Source organism: Euprymna scolopes, chromosome 15, assembly GCF_053919585.1.
Source record: "Euprymna scolopes isolate OS-2025 chromosome 15, ASM5391958v1, whole genome shotgun sequence".
In the NCBI taxonomy this organism is placed as follows: domain Eukaryota; kingdom Metazoa; phylum Mollusca; class Cephalopoda; order Sepiida; family Sepiolidae; genus Euprymna; species Euprymna scolopes.
Genome location: NC_136496.1, coordinates 95,535,136 through 95,555,703, shown reverse-complemented (window position 1 = coordinate 95,555,703; position 20,568 = coordinate 95,535,136). Strand labels below are relative to the sequence as shown.

The window sequence follows — 20,568 nt, the reverse complement described above, 5'->3', positions numbered from 1 at the left end:
GCAAATTGACTATTAGGAAGCAAACTTAAAAAATAAAAGATAAGCTTGAAATTTACAAGATTGATTATATATATATATATATATATATATATATATATATATATAAAAATAAATAAAAGGAATTTTGGTTCTTAGTGAGGTTTATTCTTTTTATTAATTTTAACATGTTCTTAAAAGTTTCAATAAGTAAAATCTATAAATATATTTTATTTCCACTGATCATTTTTCTAATGCAAAAAGCAATGTAGCAAAAAAGATAAAAGGATTAATTTTATATGTAGGAAAACAAATATGCAAACATGAATAATTGCTGAAAAAGAGTGCAGCCATAATTGTGCAACAACACCTAAAAAAATAAAATGGAATCAATTGCTTTTATAATATTTTCTTTTTTTTTAATTAATTTTTTTTTTCTGTTTTAGTAATTTTCAATTTGAAAACTTAATCCAAGAATAAAAATCCAATCCTAACATGCAACATTTAGATTAAAAAATAGAACAAAGAAAATAAAAATAAAATCACATTCAAAGAATTATGTTGAATTACAGTCTAATAAAAAAAAAAAAAAAAAAATCCTGTAACAACCATAGGTTAACATGGAGTTGATTTTGATTAGGTGTGATAATACAGTTTCTCTAAATGATTGATATTGTTGCCACTGGATAAAAGTAGATCAAGGATACAAAATATACAATCAAAATGTTTATTTTAGAAAAGTCAGAATTGTGTTTTTTGTGATAAGTGTTGTTTAAATTTTAAAATAAAATATGTATAAAATACACTTATAAGCCAAATTACAACGCAATATTATGAAAATAAATATTTATTTGTTTAAAATAAATATTTCGACGATAGACAACATCCTCAGAATTTTATACATTTTTTTTTTTTCACTTGCCGTAACGTTAAATTGAAGAAAAAAGTATAAATTTCTGAGGATGATGTCCATCGAAATATTAATTTTAAATAAATATTTGTTTATTTTCATAATATTGTGTTGTAATTTGGCTTATAAACATATTTTATACATATTTTGTTTATTTTATTTATTTATTTTTTATTTCTTTTGTTTACCATTTTTATGTATGGAATCATTTATGACTTTCTCCAAAGACAAAACTAAAAAAGGTAATATATTATTTTGATTTCTTAATTATACCGGGGAAGAAAAAAGCACTTATAATTTATCCTATCCATTTTTTTAATAAGTAGACTGAAGTGATATGATAGTAATGGGTGCAGGTGATCAAGTGAAATACAGTACTCACCTAGTCGGGTTGGCATTTTGAGTCCACCATATTTTTTCCAGTAGATCCAACAGGAAGAACACAAACGACACTGCATATGTGCCGGTCCCCACGAGTACCACTGACTGGAATTGGCCGCATAACAACTCTCACAAGCTCGCCCCGACACCTGACCATCAACACCATTTACTTTCCCACTAATTGCTGCAGGATTTGGTTTGTTACTAAAAGAAAACAAATGCATTTACAGGCAGGAAAACACTCAAAGTGCGAAGTAATTTTTAAATTTTTATTCACTCATTTAATTGAAAAAGTGTAAGAATATAAGATTTAGTGTTGGGACGATTAATTGGAATAATCAGAACTTTTGAAGGTATCAGAATTGGAAAAATTTGTGCCTAATTTTTGATGCCAAAAACAGTTCCTATTATCTTTTTTTGATTTTGTTTAAAACAAAACCTTCCACAGCCCGTAGTAAAATAAATATTTATTGATTTATTTTAAAATACCAGTAAAATCTATAGATCTACCTCCCCACAAGTGTTTTTACCTTTGAAAAAATATCTGCACATTTAACATGTTTTTACGGTAATCCAGGGGGGGGGGGACACACAAAATCCATAGTTAAATATGTAAAGATTTATAAATAACTGGAATCTGAATCTGTAATTTTATCAGAATCAGTAATTGTATTGGAATCAGGGAAAAATATTGCAATCATCCTATCACTAATAAGAATTTTTGTCAAATAATGAAAAGTGCATTTGATTTAGAAATAAGTTGCATAAATATTCACAATCAGCAGCAGATTTGAGTAGCCAATCAGGGGAGCTGAAATAGAGACCCCCCCCCACCTCTTTGGTGAGTGAAAGCATCTATTTTGACACAGCTTCATTTATAGTATGAATCAACTATTTCTGAAATTTTCTAAAACAACTCTAATTGTTTTCAAACAACTCAAAATTAAAAGATCTCAAGTATACATTTTTTATTTTTTTAACGTGCCTTCATCCCAAACAAGGTATATCGCCACTTGGACGTAAGGAGCTACTAAAGGATCATGCCTAAGAAATGATTAACAAAATGTTGGTTTACGTTACATTTAAACTTCTGCATATCAATTCAGTCAGGGAAGCAAGTAGCAGGAAGGGAATTCTCAAGTCTAGCTGTTCAAGGGTAGAAACTATTAAAGTAGAAAGCTTTCTGGCATTTAGGAACCTCAAGAGTATGATTTTGTTGCCGGGGATATGTACGGCGAGGGGCCACAAGTGCGACGAGTTCATCAGAGCACATTCTATTAAAACATTTGTAAAACAGGCAGAGATGCAACATTGCCTGATGGGACAGAGGTTGGAGCTTAGTTGGCAAAGTGGGACTGATTAGATTGACGACTCTTTTGGACCCTATCCAAGAGGGAGAGACTAGTGGTACAACAATACTCTAGGCACAGGAGAATGGGGGCTTTGTAGAGGTACAGCATACTCTCAGGTGTAAGTAGTCTTCTAGCACGATAGAGGGAACCTATCTTGCTTGTAGCAGCCTTTGCAATGTCTTCAACGTATTTGTTCCAGTTTATATTGCCCATGAATGTCAAGCTGAGAAGTTTGAAGGAAGTGAGGGGAACGACACACCAAGTCATTCTTTAATGGAACAAGTCATCTAACCACATTCATGAATTTTTAAATATAATAAATTTCACAGCAAAATTCATATTTCCAGAGAGCATTGTCACAACAGGAAAGGAAGAGTAGAAAAACAGGAAAAGATGAAAGATAAAAAGAAATAAAATCCAGCCAAATAAGGACGTAAAACTAGTGATTTGACACAAATCAGTTTTCTTTTATTGTGAAAAAAAAAAAAAAAAAAAAAAAAAAAAATCTGCTAAATATATATATATATATATATATATATATATATAGATGAGACAATAAGGGTGGAAAATAAGTCACAAAAACTATATATTGGTAAATATAGAATGATTTATTTATTTCGTTCCTGATGAATCGTTCACTAGATGTCACATCCCTATTATGTTACCTAGCATCTTCTCTACTCTTCTGATGAGAAGCATTAGGCTTCGAAATACCTTGGTGTATAGAGTCCTCATTATCCCCCAACTAAATGTATGTATACCCTTATTAAATAAATGAATCATTCTATATTTACCAATATATAGTTTTTGTGACATATTTTCCATTCTTATGGTTTCCTGTATAAGCTCCATTGAAACTTGTTGAGCTTTATATTAACCTGATAAGTCTCCTCTTATAGAATTGAACACTCTTCTTTTAACCCTCCAAGTTATATATATATATATATAATATATATATATATATATATATATATATATATATATATATATATATATATATATATATATATATACACACTAGCAAAAGTACCCGTCGTTGACTGGGTTCAAAAACAGTCTACAGAAAGTGGACTCTGATTTATGAAAGTATGATAGATTATGAAAAGGAAGGGTTGTAAAGAGATAGCTTCGAATTTGGGGTTATCAAAACCAAAGCAAAATATGATAAAAATAAAAATAAAATAGATAAACTCCATAATTTATTATACCATACCTGTTCACACTGAAACACTTATCACAATATTCTGTGGATCTATATTAAAAAACCTTGTTAAACTTTGTGACATATTTCCATTCTATGGGAGGTCAGGCGAGAAAGAACACTCAATAATTTTATCATACAATATTTCTTCAAACTGAAACTTAATTATTAAATTATACTTACGCAGATAGATATGAAAAGTCTTTATTAAAGTTTATGTCTATTTCCATTCTATGGAGGCCAGGCGCGAACGCAGACCTCACAGTTTTATTATACCATCCCTATTTAAGTTAAAACATACTTATCAAAGTATTATTATGTACATCTATATCAAAAACACTTGTAAACGTTTTTTTTTTTTTTCAATTTTTAATTTCCATACTTTGTGGACCAGGCACATACACAGACCCCACAATTTTAATGAATCATCATTATACCAGATCAAACATACCCATTCCTGTGTCTCAATACATCTTCTATCATTATATGTGATCAGTTTTCTATGATAGTCAACCATATAGGAGCCAATTCGTGACCAGACATACACAGACGTTCAGCTTTACATCATAGAAGATATATACCATCATTTCAAACAAGTTGATACCACAATATTGAGGAAGTTCATATCGTAATTAAGTTGGTATAAGTTGACTATTTACCTTCATCTTTAATTTTATCTGCATACTTATCCCTAAACTAGAAGGAAAACTAAAACAACAATTATTCTCCATTTACTACAGCATTCATTTCAATCATTTCTCCATACCACTACCAATGTCAGTAAAAGTACAGTTGCTGACTGTACGAATCTTGCTTCAGAAAAGAATTTATTGTGCAGACAACCTTTCAGAGTTTCCATTTTCTACTTGGAAAAAGTAGAAGTCATCTGATATCGAAACTTTAAATAAAATACTGAATGAAGATTAATTATTAATTAGAAAACATTTTCAGATACGAATGTGAATATAAAAACTTTAAAAATTAAGTGTGTGTATATGCATATATATATATATACACACACACACACACAATATTTATTACGACACTATATAAGTACTCGATCGTGGATGTGAGACCTGAAGATACAATATTTATTACTACACTATATATACATATTTCAAAGTCATACCATTGGTTTCATTACGTCGAATCAACCATAAGAGGTTGGAAACAGTCAGTGTAAATTCGTCAGCGACAATAATTGTCGCTGACGAATTTACACTGACTGTTTCCAACCTCTTATGGTTGATTCGACGTAATGAAACCAATGGTATGACTTTGAAATATGTATATATAGTGTAGTAATAAATATTGTATCTTCAGCTCTCACATCCACGATCGAGCACTTTATTGGATTTTTTTCATCACCTCCTGACATGATGTACTGATTAACATATCAAAAGAATCATCATTTCATACTTACTAGTTAGGAATGTACACCTGCTTTAATTTGCTTTCTGCTTCAGCAGCTTTTATTCTTTTCTGCAAAAAGAAAAAGTTTTAAAAAAATTGTCTTAATCAAATTTTATAATTTTTGTAAATGCATTATATTATTTGGAGATTTTCAATTTAAAAATTTAAGAAAGATTAAATGAAAAATATAAGTGTTGGAGGGGAGTACAATATTTAATATGTTAAATACTGCAATCAATATTTTTCTAGTTGGGATGGATGCAAAGTATATTTTAAGTCTGAGAATCATTTTTTGTCAATATTTTTTTTTTTTTTTTTTAATCTTTTGTCAATTTTTGAAAAATACTGGAGCTTATTTGTTTCTTGTGTTTGTAAGCATGTCCAGTAATTTCCATACAAATCAACAAAAACTTCTTTTAAATTACTGTAAGGTTTCAAGTATTTAAGATAATGCATGATAACTGGGATAAAGTATCACCTGAAAACTAAATGCACTGTAGCCTAGTTTTTAAAAGCAAAAACATCTTGAAAGGGGCTTTCCGATTGAGATTTTTGTCAATATATTTCTGAATTGGTCTAGTTTATGATGGCAATTGTTAAAATAAGATTTAAAAACTAAACAAAATTTTGCAAAATTTATTTGCTCACAGAAAAACAAAATACATACATTGGTTTAAAGTTGCAACCAGGAAGATAACCCTTGTGTGACATTTACAAAGCTGATGGACATTTCTATATTAACAGTATTAAACATAAATAATCGGTCAAATAATGAAAATGAATAACATTAAGTTTTTCATGATGACAATGTTAACTTCATCTTTCAAAGGATCTTAACTTTATGGGTTGGCATGAAAGAAAGCAACTTACTTCCAATGTCATAGGACATCTTTTAATTACTAAACTCAGACTTTAGAGTTACAGAAAGATTGATCAAGCAGCAATGTTTTAAGTAGATTGAAAAGTATTTGTACATAAACCATACACATAAATCATGAGATAACTTTAAAACTATCTCTTATAATACTTAATTCAAATATCAGGTATACAAAATAGATTTTGCCATTTTTTTTTTTTTTTTACTTAGTCAAACAATTTTCCAAATGCATTCTTCATTTATTTTTTTTCAGACAGTAATCAGTATTTATCTCTTTTTAATGTCCCAAAACATGAAATTCGAAAATTCATGTGCATTTATTACATGAATTTTAACTGGGCACAAATGGAACCAATGCTTTGAAGATTGGTACAGAATTCGGTATAATGTAGCAAAGGGAAGAACAGCTTGAAATACTGATTCTGGGGGATGAAACTCTTTCATATCAATTTCTTTAAACGAGGAATATGTTAAAGAATGGCATCATGTTTTTAAAATATGAAGAATTCTTTATGCAATAAAAACAAAATAATCTGGGAACAAACATGTATTTCATGAATTAAAGAAGACTGAAAAAGAAACTAGAAATTTCATACTAGTTTGCTAAAGAAACTGAACCCCTTTTTGATTGCATTATGACATGTGATGTAAACGGATAATGTACTCAATTTCCACGAGGAAACATTTGTTATCCTCACAAATTTGAAATACAATTATTTGATTGATTTGTCAAGTTATTCATGAAGTCATTATGAATTCTTAAACATGGAACAATTCATAAATGTTAACACATTTTCATGAAAAACGTAAAAAAAAGAAAAAAGCACTGCTAAACAGAAAGTTTAATCTTTAGGACAACGAGCATTCTGATGCGATAAAATAGCTTCAACAATAAATGTCTGTAACGGGTGTGTGTGTATGCATATAATATCTATTTGCAATAGATGTAAATGCTGCAAGTTTGTTGTATTTGTGCATACTTTGTCATCTCTTTTCTTTGATAATACATCGGTACGGCCATGTCTAGATAACGTAAACTGAATGAAACAAATACATTTCCAACTGAGACACAACGTACCCCCTTTACACTTAGGTTTATTATTAGCAATTCCACACCATTTTTTTCTTTAGATCGAATAAACTCAAATCAAGCATTATTGAAAAGAGCATAAAAAACAAAGAAATATTATCTTTAGTTTTTTTAAATCGGCCCATTAGAACTGGAGTTATGACCATTCAAAGTATCAAAAACCATGTGGTTCACTGGACATTTTGCCTCAAGTCAGTCCTATTCAAACGCATATAAACTTGTGACTGAAAATGGTAGGAAATTTGCACAATTTACAGACTAACCCATCTTTAAAAAGCTGTATTTTCAGATCTTTTTAAGGTATTATGATGAAATTTTGAACATATAAGAATATGAAGGTTCAGTTGGCGTTATTTGGTAACTTGCATACCAACAAATTTAAGTAGAAACATAAAAAAACAGCTAAGAAAAATGGTAAGTAAGGTTTTATCATAGGAAGTATTATTCTGATGGACATTATCATTTCCCATTATAACATCATAAAAAATCCAAGATGGCGACCAGGAAATCCAAAATGACACCATGACAGGATTCAAAGAAATTGACAAAATATGGCTTGTAGCATATCAAATTAAAGGAAATTTTGTACAGATCAGAATTGTTTCAAGTACATTAAACCAATTCGCATAGTAATTAGCATAAGTTTTATTTTAACAGGTACAAGTAGAAGCATCATAAAAAAGTTAAAAAAATGGGAGGTAAGGCTTTATCATCATGCAAAATATTCTGATGGACATCATTTGTCATCATTACACTGAAAAATCCAAGATGGGAACTAGGAAATCCAAGATGGCAACCACAACACGATTCAAAGAAATGATTAACAAAATATGGCTTGTACCATATCAAATGAAAGGAAATTTTGTATATATTACAATTATATTTTCAAGTTCATTAAACTAATTAGGATAATTAAATTTCACTTTTTAATGGCTTCAAGTTATCGTGACAATTATCGGATGAGTTTTTACCACTATTTTGTATAATTTATTTTTAAGTGATTGCCGAAACTTTGAGACATTGCGGCCATTTTTTCTTGTTCTCATGTAACACTTAACACTTGTTTTTTGAACAGAATAAACATTTACATTACCAAAAGCTATCGAGGTAGGCAGAAGAGTAACTTGCCTTTGGTCACATTTATTATGTTTTTTTTTTTTGTTTTTTTTTGGCCACTTTTTTTCATATCTTTGTGGATTGTAAAACAAACCCACAAATTTTTTTTATGTGTGTCACGACGCACAAAAATTCTATGTTTATATGCGCTTGTCATTATTTCTAACGACTCTGCCATAAGTTTTATCCAATTCTTTTCAAATTTTAGGACAAAAGAAATGAATATATTCGCTATTAAATAACGTTTCAGTTTCTAGCTTTACTTATCTTTGTATTACAAAGCGTTAACTTTGAGATACTCTAACTTTTGACTGGAAAGATGTACGTGTTGTGTTTAAATTCAGTAGCAAAGACAATTCTTTTCTCTGATTAGCTAAAAACAATTAGCAACTTCGTCAACGGATACAACTTTCACTTTGAATGTTTATGTGAACACACTGATCGCTTATTTGCAAAAAGTGATCTCCCGCCAGCGGGCATGCTATGCTGGCATGTTTCGTCATTAATAATCGGATTTAAATAGCGATTCCTTCGAATATACAAATCACAACAAAGATATTAAAATACCATTTTAAAGTAAATTTTATTGTGAATCCAGTTATATAAGTTTTATTTTGATGGAGGTAGGAGAAATGTACTTATTACTGATTTAAAAACTGAGTGTCTAAGTAGCAGTGTGCACCTTGTCCAGCGCTGAATGTTATGCTATTATTTTTTCTTCTGCTAAAAAAGTCATTAAATGTATATTTAAGTTTAATCTTTGCTCTAATAGTAAAAAATATTTGATAAAATTTAGTTGCATTGAAATCTGTGCTTCCTTGGTAACAATTATTTTTCACGTAAGACTTATTATCTCCTAGTTTTAATAACCATAACATCAAAAACATTTGAGTACTTTTTTTTAATTGTAAAAATTGATTTTTGAATAAAAAACATACAAATAAATATGTAAATTTTCCTAACATCAACAACATATTACTTATTCTTATAAAATGTCACTAAATCTTTACATTTTTCTTGAATTTTTTCTCTTTATATAGAACAAATGGTAATAAAAATTTTATTAAAATTTAAACTCCCCTCCACTCAAAGGTTTCTTTTTGATATGGTAATAGTGAAAGAAGCTTGGTTTCCAATATAAAAGCGAAATCGAAAAATGTCTCATCTAATATATTAATAAAATAAATCAATGAACCAGGCTCAAGTTCAAGAAACAACCTTATTCACAGGCAGCAATGATTGGTTTGAGAAATTTCTGGTGTTATGGAATTTGGAGAGTTTCTTTGGATAAAAAAGCAGCCTCCACTAATAAAGTTACTGTAAGCCGTTAAATTAGCGAAACATTAAAAAAATTTGATAAAAATGGTGACTAAGCCTGAACAATTTTCAATAAGGATGAAACAATAATTCACATGAGAATGTTGCAGGCCTTTATAAATGTCAACCACAAATCTTTGCAAAAATACATCCAGTGTATTGGATTCTCACTGCCAATTGCTTTCATCAATGCTTTATCTTAAAACTTATGTATTAGAGAAACGTCTAAATTGCAACATACTTATTACAGAATGTGCAGGAAGAGGTCATGCTATAAATATCCTATGAAGGTTTGAAAGTGGATGTTCCTACTAACAAGTGAAGGATGCATGATCCCCCGTCAGTGCACAGAGACCGAGGCAATTAAAAAAAAAAAAAAAAAAAAAAAAAAAGACTAAGTTCAGATCATGTTTAATGTTTGTGCAAAATTTAAAAAAATTCCAAGGTGTAGTTATTAAAAAAAGTGTGGACAGACAAACAGATGAGGGTGAATTTACAAGTCCACCCTCCTTTTGTCGAGGGACCAACAAACATCACTCATACAAATTAAAGATGAAGGTGTTATTCTTGCATTTAAAGCACTTTACACAAGGACATGATCAAAGATTCTTCACTAAAAGCATATCGACAAGACTGCACCATTGGTATGTGGCTGATCAACATACAGAACACCATTCAATCAAGGATCAGCAACCGACAACATTTTGACTGGTCTGTGAGCCTGATTACTAATGACTATTTTTAACATTAGAGATAAAGCTTTTGAATTAAACAAAAGGCCTACTATTCTCTTTATCTAATCCACTCAGCAGAATTTGAATACTATGACTACAAAAACATGATCCAAACTTAATCACCTTCATTTCTATGTAAAATATAAAAAATAAACAAAGCACAAACAAATGTATTTGACCGTGATGACAGACATCGCGTGGAGACATCTTTAAACGGACAATATTGTCTCAGTCAGCTTTCTATTTCATGCCTTATGAATGTATGGATGTTACTGCATATGTATATATGAATTATTTTTAAAATATAATTATCCACTGACACGTGTTTCGGCGTCTACAACACATCAGGGTGGCTGAATCTAGAGGAGTCATAGATGACGAAACATGTGTCAGTTGATAATTATATTTTAAAAATAATACATATGCCGCTCCCCATTTGGGGGTAGCAAACTGGTCAAATGGAAAATTATTCCCAACTCGCATTAAGGTAAAAATGCACTTCCATATAAATAATTGAATTCATTAAATAAGTATTGCTAACAAAAACAAACAACATGTATGTATGTATACATGTTTGCAACTATTTGTACTCATATATATGTGTACATGTGTTTTGTTTTTGTTGGGTTCGTTTATGGTACAATTTTCAATAACACTTTCAAAACAATTTCATCCATTTAACTTCTGATGAATTTTTTTTCCATTTTAAAATATTTTGCTGTTCTTTAAGGAAAACTAATTTTTGTTGGGTATTTTTTTTTTATTTTAGATTTTCTTTTGTTTTTCTGATGTAATTAAGTTGATAGAAATCTGCATATGTATTTTTTATTTTCTAATTAATGCCCTTCATTCAGCCCACGACCTGTAATTATAAAATGACCTAGGTCATGGGGTCAAACGAGTTGCCGATCCCTGCATTAGACGAAACCCAAAACTATGCTAGCTGGAAAAAATGACCAACTGTTTATAAACTTTTAGAGACTTGTAATCGGTTGCTAAAATTACTGGCAAAATGGTTCGATCATTCTATCGAACCCAAGAAAGTACCCAATTCCTAATGTAATCTATCTATATAAAAATCAGATATGTCCCAAGATGGAATACTGTTGTCACATCTGGAGAAATGCCATTCAGAGTAATATTCTTTTATATCTTGACAGAGTACAAAACTGACTTCACAATCTAGTGGAGGATTATTTCCTGTTTTCTACAGCCTCTTTCTCACAGAAGATATACTGCGAATTTTCCTCTTATTATTATTTCCATGAAAGGTGCTCAACTGAACTTCAATCTAAGAATGTAAACAGTTGGAGATGTGAAGGCTATTAGTGAAAATATGTTAAGTTCCAAACCAAATAAAATGCTATTTGAAAGGAACTTTAGAAAAACATAAGATAATTTGATTGTGACTAATTGCCACAAATGTCAAATAAATTTGTGCAAGAATGAATGTGTGGAAGCTACATAATCATTTAATACATTTCAAAGTGTGGTTTTTAATTTGCAGATCTTATCTGTTTGTCTCTCTCTCTCACAAGTGTTTGAGACAAATTAAATAATTGTTTTATATTTTTTCATATCAATGTCATTTGAAGTATTTAATAGCGATAAAGTGCAACAGATAGCTGTTTCTGTATACTATTTATGTGTTTAAAAGATGGAAACCACGAATGGCTAAGAAGAATTGGAATATTGAAAAAGAGTGACTTGCATTATGAAATAAAAGAACTCAAACTTTAGCTGCAGCTGAGTATTCCTTAAATACATTGAAGGCTATTAGATGTGAACTCGAGAATTGCAATAGATATGGAAGCAGTGGCTAGCAGGAAGGATCATAGCAAGTATTTTGTATCCATGTAAAAATTGAGAAGTTTAAAATAAATAAATAAATAAAAATGCAATGCAAGATTCAAAGAAGACAATGGCGAAAGAGATGGGTGTCAGAAAGCACTGAATGAAAACCTTTGTAACTACTCATTGTCAAAGTCTGAAAGAACTTTATTATTTTTTTTTTTTTTACAAAACCCAAGAAACTTCTCAACAAGGTCAAACATCTAGTAGAACCAAAGATGCTTTGGATCTCCTCAGAAGATAAACATTTCCATCAAAACGATAAAACCTTAAAAACAATCAAAAAAGGAAACTAAAGGAACTACAAACAAAAACTATTGAATGACAAAACTTAAAACCAAACAACAACGATGAGTAAAAAAAAAATAATCCAGTCATGGTTTGAAAACAAATATGAACAAACTACTATTAACACAAGAACACTCCACAATTATCTGCCTTCAAGAAACCCTCATGAGACATCAATATCAAGAACTACTATATATTTAATTATACAATAATTTTGAGGGCAGGACTTATGGGAGAGTATCAATTCTGATCAGAAACTATACGCCTCACAATAAAATTAACATAAATAACATCAGCAAAAACCCTCCTCTCATGACGAATTCGCTTTTACTTTCTATTTTTCAGATTCTTTTTTTTAAGTTTTAACGTTTGTTTTTCTGTTTTCTTTTTTTGTTTTTCTGATTTTTACATTTAACATCGTTTGTTTGCCTTACATTAGTTTTTTTTTTTTTTTTTTTTTTAAATATTTACTTCGCTTATTCTTATGTTTTGATTAACACCCCCCACCCCTGCCCAAGCACACACACACACACACACACACCTTCCAAACACCCGGGTAACGCCGCTAGTAATAATATAAAATGCATAAAAATAATGGGAAGTAGTTGCTAATGAAATTTTTTTTCCATTAGTCAAGAATGGCTATGCCAAAGACTTAAAATCAAAATATCCCCGCCAATCAAAAAGTTTAAGTAAAGGGAGCATTCTATAAGCAAAAAATGTAGAGTAGCTAAAAGACAATAGCAAGATTAAAACAAAAACTAATGATGGTGCTATGAAATATGCGTTCTATGAAGAAGGACTTTCAAGCTTAATGTGAGCCTGAGAGTGAAAGTTCCTTGTATAGATGACTATTTTAGCTGATGAGATAAAAAAAATATTAAAAGCAAACAAAAGAAACGCATATTCTGAAAACAACCATCAAGAATTGTCCTAAAATGATGCTGAAGCAGATCTGCACACAACTTTTGGATAGAATGCTATATTTGTCAATGAAAGAGAGAAAACACTTTATATTTATATAAAATCAACCCCGAAAAGCACAAATGAAAACTTTTTGTACCTTCTGTATTGCATCCAAATATATACATGCTTTATCATTCATACAGATTGTTGAAAAAAAAAAAAAAAAAAAATACAAAAAGCTCAAGAAAGAAAGTTCAAGACATAACTTCTGGAAATTTCTATTATTACCCTTTTATTTTATTTCTATATTTCATTTATCAAACAATGGCATGCATAACCTTTCAGAATAATAAAACAAGAATCTGTTATCAAATGAAATTTATATGCACAAATAATCCCTATGTACAAGGTGACCCCCCCCCTCGAAAAAAAAAAAAAAAAAAAAAAAAAAAAACGGGCCCCAACCCTGCCCCGTTTCTTAGTGTTTTGTTCGAATGAAATGAAACTTTGGTCATAACTAGTTTATTATATTCAAAACATCACATCAAAACACTAGGGTGTTCGGCCTTTTTTTTCTCCGTTCTAAAGCATATGTTCTAGATGGCCTTCATTTAGCTTTTGTTTTTGTTTTTTGGGTCACCCTGTACTTGCCTTCCCACAAAGGAGTTAGAAGTTGGTTTTTAATGTGAGGAAATACACAATTCCCCCCCCCCCAAAAAAAGGGACACTAGAGACAAAAATAAAAATTGCCTCAATTTAAAAGGATCTTACTTCAACAGAGGACAGAATAAATACAACACTTTGATCCGAGCTCAAAGAATAGTCATATTAACAAAATAATCAATTACTTACCTGCTGTACATATCTGTCAGTTGTTTTCCACATGTAATAATATTCGATTATACTTTTTAAAGATTTCCAAGGGAGCTGGAAGGAGAGAGAAAATGTAATTTTTATAGAGGATCAAACTAAGTATAGAAGAAAAAATGGAAGTGAGTATCCTATAATTCCACAAATGCTTGTTCAAATCTAATAATTTATATCTATTAAAATTGTAAATATCTTGAAAGTTTGTTCACAACATCTAGCATTTTGACATTTTTAGAAAATGCTTCAATCTTTAATGAAAGTTCATGTTAGAATCGAGATTTACCCATGTTCACCTACATTTGGAAGAAAAAAAAAAAAAAAAAAAAAAAAAAAAAAACATTTCATAATAATGATTGTTATATTTTTAGACAATTTTTCAGATTTTGACTGTCAACATTTTCAGATTTTGACAATCGTGCTATCTTTTCCAGTCATCTCAGATGCCTTTTTAGTTATCTTTCATCTGAAAATTTTGAACTGAATCCGCTTTCACTAATATTTCTTAACCATTATTCAATTGGTCTATGCCCAGTAAAATAGGCTAATGTGATTTAAAAAAACAAAAACAAAACTGAAAACGTCCAGTATGAATCTATCTACATTAAAAATTACAGTGCTTACTGTGTTAGCATTACCATTATTATTTCTAATTTCCACAAGGATACCGAATGTGAAAAAAGACACTGAGATCAAAAGAGTGGAAATGTGTTAGAATGTAAAAGGCTAAGAAGCTGAGATACATCACTGAATTCCTCAATGCAGAAAAAAATTGAACCAATCAACATTCACCGGTGCCTGGTGAATGTTTACAAAGTTGATGCAGTTGATGTCAGCATAGGAGATAGGTTCTCAATTTTAGAGTGGTGACAAACGTGACTGACAAAGAGAGGCATCAAAATAAGTTAGCAAAAGTGCATTGAGAATGGTGATTATGCAGAAAAATAAATTCTGGAGCACAAAAGGTCGCTTGGTTTAATGGTACTATTCTTGTTTTTGTCACAGTGGGCCCAGAGGTAGTAATTTTAGCAAAAATGACGATCAACCAAAGCACCCAAAAATCAAATCTTCTGGAAAATAGATAAAATTTTCAATTAAAAAAAAAAAAAAAAAAAAAAAAAAAGCTCAGTATCTCACCTAGAATCAATTTTACAGTATTTTGAATATCACAAATCACAAATTTAAGAAAATCTGAAAATTTTCCTTAGTATTTTATGAAATTCTGTAATATTTTGGATATTATTTAAAAAGTCAATTTCTATCTTTTTGTAAATGCTTATATTCAACATTTTATGTTATATGGACCATGAAATCATTAAGAAAATTTATTTTGATCCTCTTTTGCATCTGTATTGTCTGATTCAGACAATTTTTTAAGATGTCGAGGATTAAAATAGACATTTTTCAAAGAAAAATTTACCAAACATTTGCATTCATCCTCAAATTACACCTGGAAGGTGGCTTGTGGACATGGGTAAGGTAAATATATATATATATATATATTCTGAATACCCAACTTATAACCTACATGAATCAATAATTGCCTTGTCCCAATCAAATCCAGTTTATAAATAATTATTTAAAGTGATCCAGAAAAGGAAATGCCAGAGTTAAATTGTGAAGTTTTTCAGAATTCTAAAATCCAGTCCAATATTCATTATTGAACTTTCTTTATGATTCCAAATGCTCCTAAATCAAGCTAATTTGACTATATTAATAATATGGATATTGAAAATTTTGTTTTGGAACCAACTCAGCCAAACATTGTTTCATTTTGACCCATTTTCAGAATCCTTGAGGGTTCTAAAACTAACATTTTCCCTGAAAATTCGCTTTCACCTGGAAGATCTATTAAGTCTCTCTGTGAATCACATTAAACCCCTTTTCAGTAACTCCAGGGGTAAAAAATAGCCAGACTTCAACAAAGCGACCCCTCATTACAACATAATTTTCACTTGAGATTGAACTCCCAGATAAATCAACAAATAAATAGTAAGCAAATTTGAAAAAAAAAAAAAAAAAAGCACACAGACGGTGAGTGAAAAACATGTCATAGGAAAAAATCCTCCAGTTCATCTACTTTAAAATGATGTTGCATTATAAGTTTGGACTGTGTAATCAGACAATTTGAATACTGTACACAACTGCTCTACTACAATTTGATATCATGTATAACAAATATGGATTCAATGGCTCCAGTAATAAATGATGAACATCTTCGATTTGATTGTTGCCATGGTATTTCTTACTAAGGTCTTTCAGATAGTTCCAAACGTGCTTACTATTATTGACGTCTAACCCTTCCTCAGAATACCATCCAAAACTCTCCCCACTAATCATTTTGATCAATTCAGCACTGTGCTGTATGGTTCCATGTAAAGAGTGGTTTCTGTTAACCCAAAGAAAATTCTTTGAAAATTTTAATCATTTTTTTTTTTTTTTGCAATGCTGCTCGTACTTCTCTGCATTTATTTTCTGGGTACAGGAAACTATGCGCAAGATAATGCTTAGCTATTTGTGCTGTTTTAAGATGTTATCCTTCTGTTTTATATTGGACTAGCGAGGGGTACCCGGCGTTGCCCGGGTGTTTGTAGGTGTAGTGGAAAAAAACCCGAAATGTGGAAGCAAAAAAAAAAAAAAAAAAAAAAAAAAAAACACGAAGCCTTGACGACGCGCAGTTGGAAAACAGTAAAGTGTGAAAAAAAACAAACAAAAAAAACAAAAACAGGTGCGCGTTTTTGATTGACGTGGACAGCTATTCAGCAGTTAACATTTTGTGCGGGACAGTTTTTAATGAGGTCAATAACTCGGTTTGTTTGTTTTTAAAAACCCGCTCCCTCGTCTCGAAATGAAAGCTACCGTCTGATATGACGAAGTCGACATTGACCAAACGTTACTTAGCTCTCTAGAGACCACTGGCTCTGGGCCTGTGATTAGAGTCGAGTTTCGCTTTTTTTTTTTTTTATGCCGAAACCCGAATGTAACGCGTGCTGATGCATGGAAATGTCGAATAATTAACGTTTGAAAGTCAATAAAATTAAATCGACAGGCGAGCTCCATGTTTAACTGTGAGATATTACAATTTATAGATGATATAAAAAGTTTTAAGTTGTGAAGCGAGCAAGCGCTTCTCTGAAAGAAGCCTTTTGTGGACATCGAGGAAAAGCGTACATACATACATTTTCGCTTTTATATTTATAGATGGTTTGCTAAGTCAGTCATCAATGATGGGGATCAATTCAATAGAGTAGAATCAACAGCCTTGTTTTTCATCTGTTGATGTACCTCATTTCCTCCCTGCAGAATTTACACAGTCCGAACACAAGTCAGTCTCTTTCGTTTTAATGATTTCTCTTACATCACACTTTGTTTTAAAAAGATGGTCACAATAATGAGCTCTTTCAACCCATGTTTTGAAACCAATATAACACTGATACAACCTCTTTAAATACCTGAGGCAGCATTTATATGATTGGATGATAGTTTTGCAATGTTGGTTAAAACTCATTTCAGTTCTCATTTAGTGCTTGTTTCTCATGAACACATGTTCATCTCTCAATCTTAAGCAAAACCTGAAATATTACAATTTTAGTGTTCTGAGACTAATACTGAAATATGAAAATTAAGCCCCAAACCCCAGACATTAAAATTATGTTTTTAATTTCATCACATTCACCTCGACCATAGCTTTTAAACAAGTCCTCACACAAATACCATATTTCATTGATTTATGTCCAAATTACCAAAAAAATGGCATTCTTGAGACCACCATGTTTGTAACTTTTCCACGTTTGAGTTTGAGTTTCAGAGTTAAAAAAAATAAACTTCATTTTTGGACTGACCATAATGTAAATGCACTGTCAAGAAGGATCGTGATTCCTACTATTAATAGATTTTGAAAAATATTTTTTACATTTTCCTAATTCTGATACAAGTACTGATTCTGTTCTAAATTCCCATTTTTTAAAAAAAAATTTCTAGACAGAGATTTGATGCTTTTTAAAAATGTTTAAATGACTGTACCCCCACCCCCACCATGTCTGCATATATTTTGCAAAAGGTAAAAAATACAATTGGGTGGATGTGTATACATTACAAGAGTAGATCTTTCTAAACATTTTCCTCAAATGTTTTTCTTGTAATTGATTGAAAATTGTAAGACAAGATATTTTTTTTCTTGAAGTTAAAAAGAATCAGTGATTGGCATGCAAAATACAGAACAGAATATTCTTAACATTGGGAGAAATCTCTTGACTATTCTCTGCCTTCCCTCTGTGAAAAAAATGTTCATATTTCTACTCGCAATTATAAAGATTTGGTCTGTTATTAAGTTGATAAAAGCAAGACACAGATAAAATATTAATAATGGCAAATAGATTAACACCTTTAGCTAAATCGCTCCCCTCAAAATGAGATTCTATTTTTTTTTTTTTATGATTATGTTGGCGGGAATTTTTTTTTTTTTTTTAGAATTTTCAGTAGAAAAGCAGCTTCACACATAAATTTAACGAAAAATGAATCATTTTTGGCCCATTTTAATTTTTTAATCTTGTTTAATTGCTCAAAAGTGTAAACCCCCCCCCCCCAAAAAAAAAAACTGCTAGAACATAACATTGACATTTATTTGATGCGTAATCTACCAGAGTTTGTTTATTTTTTGATCTTGAGCGATTATCAAAAGTCTTGTGCAGGGCTTATGGGGCAGCCATTTTTTAAAATGCTAACTTAGAGGGGACACTAAGTTTGTTTTGAACTAAAAACACTGTTTAAAACTTATTTTAAACTTATCTAGGTAGGTAGAAAAGCCTTGCCTTTGGTAACATTTATTTTCATCTTTTCACTGCACATTAGATTTTTGGTGGTTTATCTATTTCCTGTAAAAATTTGGTCTAGTAAAGAAAATAAATGAAGATATATTAATTTTATTTAAATCTAATGCTAATTTAACATTTTCAATTTATTGAATATAAAAAAAAAATTGGGCAATTGAAATAGAAATTGGCCAATATTTTATGCATATTCCAGAAGTCACAGTTAATGTATAATTAAAAGAAAGTATTTTATCTGCACCCATCATTTTATACAGAATGACAAAGACGTTTATCATAAAATACAAAACTATACATTTAGGCACACCCAAGTTAACTGATTATTTTTGTTGTCTTAAGATTGTTCTACAAAAGAAAACCCTGTCATCTTGAGTAAATCATCTCCAGTATAAAGCACATAGATATCGGATTGATTTGTAAAAACAATGTTAAAAGGTGTTCACTCAAGATTTTAACTCTACAGCATTCCAGAAGGATCAAGCAGACAACTGGTTTTTAGTGATTGTTTTAATTTTTTACATAATACAAACTACAATTTGAGCTGTGTAGATATGGCATTTTTTTTTCCTCTCCTTTCCAGAAATTATAAGCGAGAAATTGAACTGAGATTGTTATAAAGTCTAGCATGGATACCTGGTGGACATGAACTTCGGTTTGGACACCGCTGCTAACTCCATCGTTACCCCCGCCCCCAAACAATTTAAAAAATAAAAGACCAGATAAAAACAAAAATGTAATCAACCAAAAAATAAGTATGTGAAAACCTCCCCATCAAATATTTTGGTAGAAGGGATATGAAGATCAAGTTATTTTTCGGATATTGAGCACTTTTTGATGACTATATGCCAGTTTTAGCAAATTTCTTTAATCAGCCTAGAAAGATTTGTTATGGTCTATTGCCACGAAAACAAAATGGAAAATAATTCAGTTTTAAAAATAAAGTAGAATTTTTTTTAACCAAAACAACTGTTCTGAAAATGATTAGTTATGACTTAATGTATTGTTAAAAGAAAAAAAAAATTAGCAGTTACAATGTCAAAAATGTAACCCTCGAAATAAGACAAATGTTATGTTTTAATTTAATTAACCGCTGAAAAAAAAAAAATATGTCAAGTTAACCCCCCCCCCAAAAAAGGGGGGGGGGAAACGAAAGGAAAAAAAAAAAGGAAAAACAGAAAAAAAAAGAAAGGAAAAAAAAGAAAGGAAAAAAAGGAAAAAGAAAAAAGGGAAAAAGAAAAAGGGAAAAAAAAGAAAAAGGGAAAAAAAAGAAAAAGGGAAAAAAAAGAAAAAGGAAAAAAAAAGAAAAAGGAAAAAAAAAGAAAAAGGGAAAAAAAAGAAAAAGGGAAAAAAAAGAAAAAAGGAAAAAAAAGAAAAAAGGAAAAAAAAGAAAAAGGAAAAAAAGAAAGGAAAAAAAAGAAAAAAGGAAAAAAAGAAAGGAAAAAAAGAAAGGAAAAAAAGAA

At 30.3% G+C, this 20,568-nt stretch overlaps 1 protein-coding gene across 9 annotated transcripts in view; it reads right to left on the bottom strand.

Annotated features, from left to right (window-relative positions):
* LOC145294000 (metastasis-associated protein MTA1-like) overlaps positions 1-20,568 on the bottom strand; it is a 157,147-nt gene that overhangs the window by 54,720 nt on the left and 81,859 nt on the right. For all 9 annotated transcript variants that reach the window (XM_080140919.1, XM_080140916.1, XM_080140918.1 and 6 more), the window contains exons 10-12: positions 14,265-14,339; positions 5,244-5,302; positions 1,269-1,471 (exon numbers count right to left, since the gene is read on the bottom strand). In XM_080140919.1, coding sequence (XP_079997045.1) covers positions 1,269-1,471; positions 5,244-5,302; positions 14,265-14,339 — 337 coding nt within the window. The remainder of the gene's footprint in view (positions 1-1,268; positions 1,472-5,243; positions 5,303-14,264; positions 14,340-20,568) is intronic.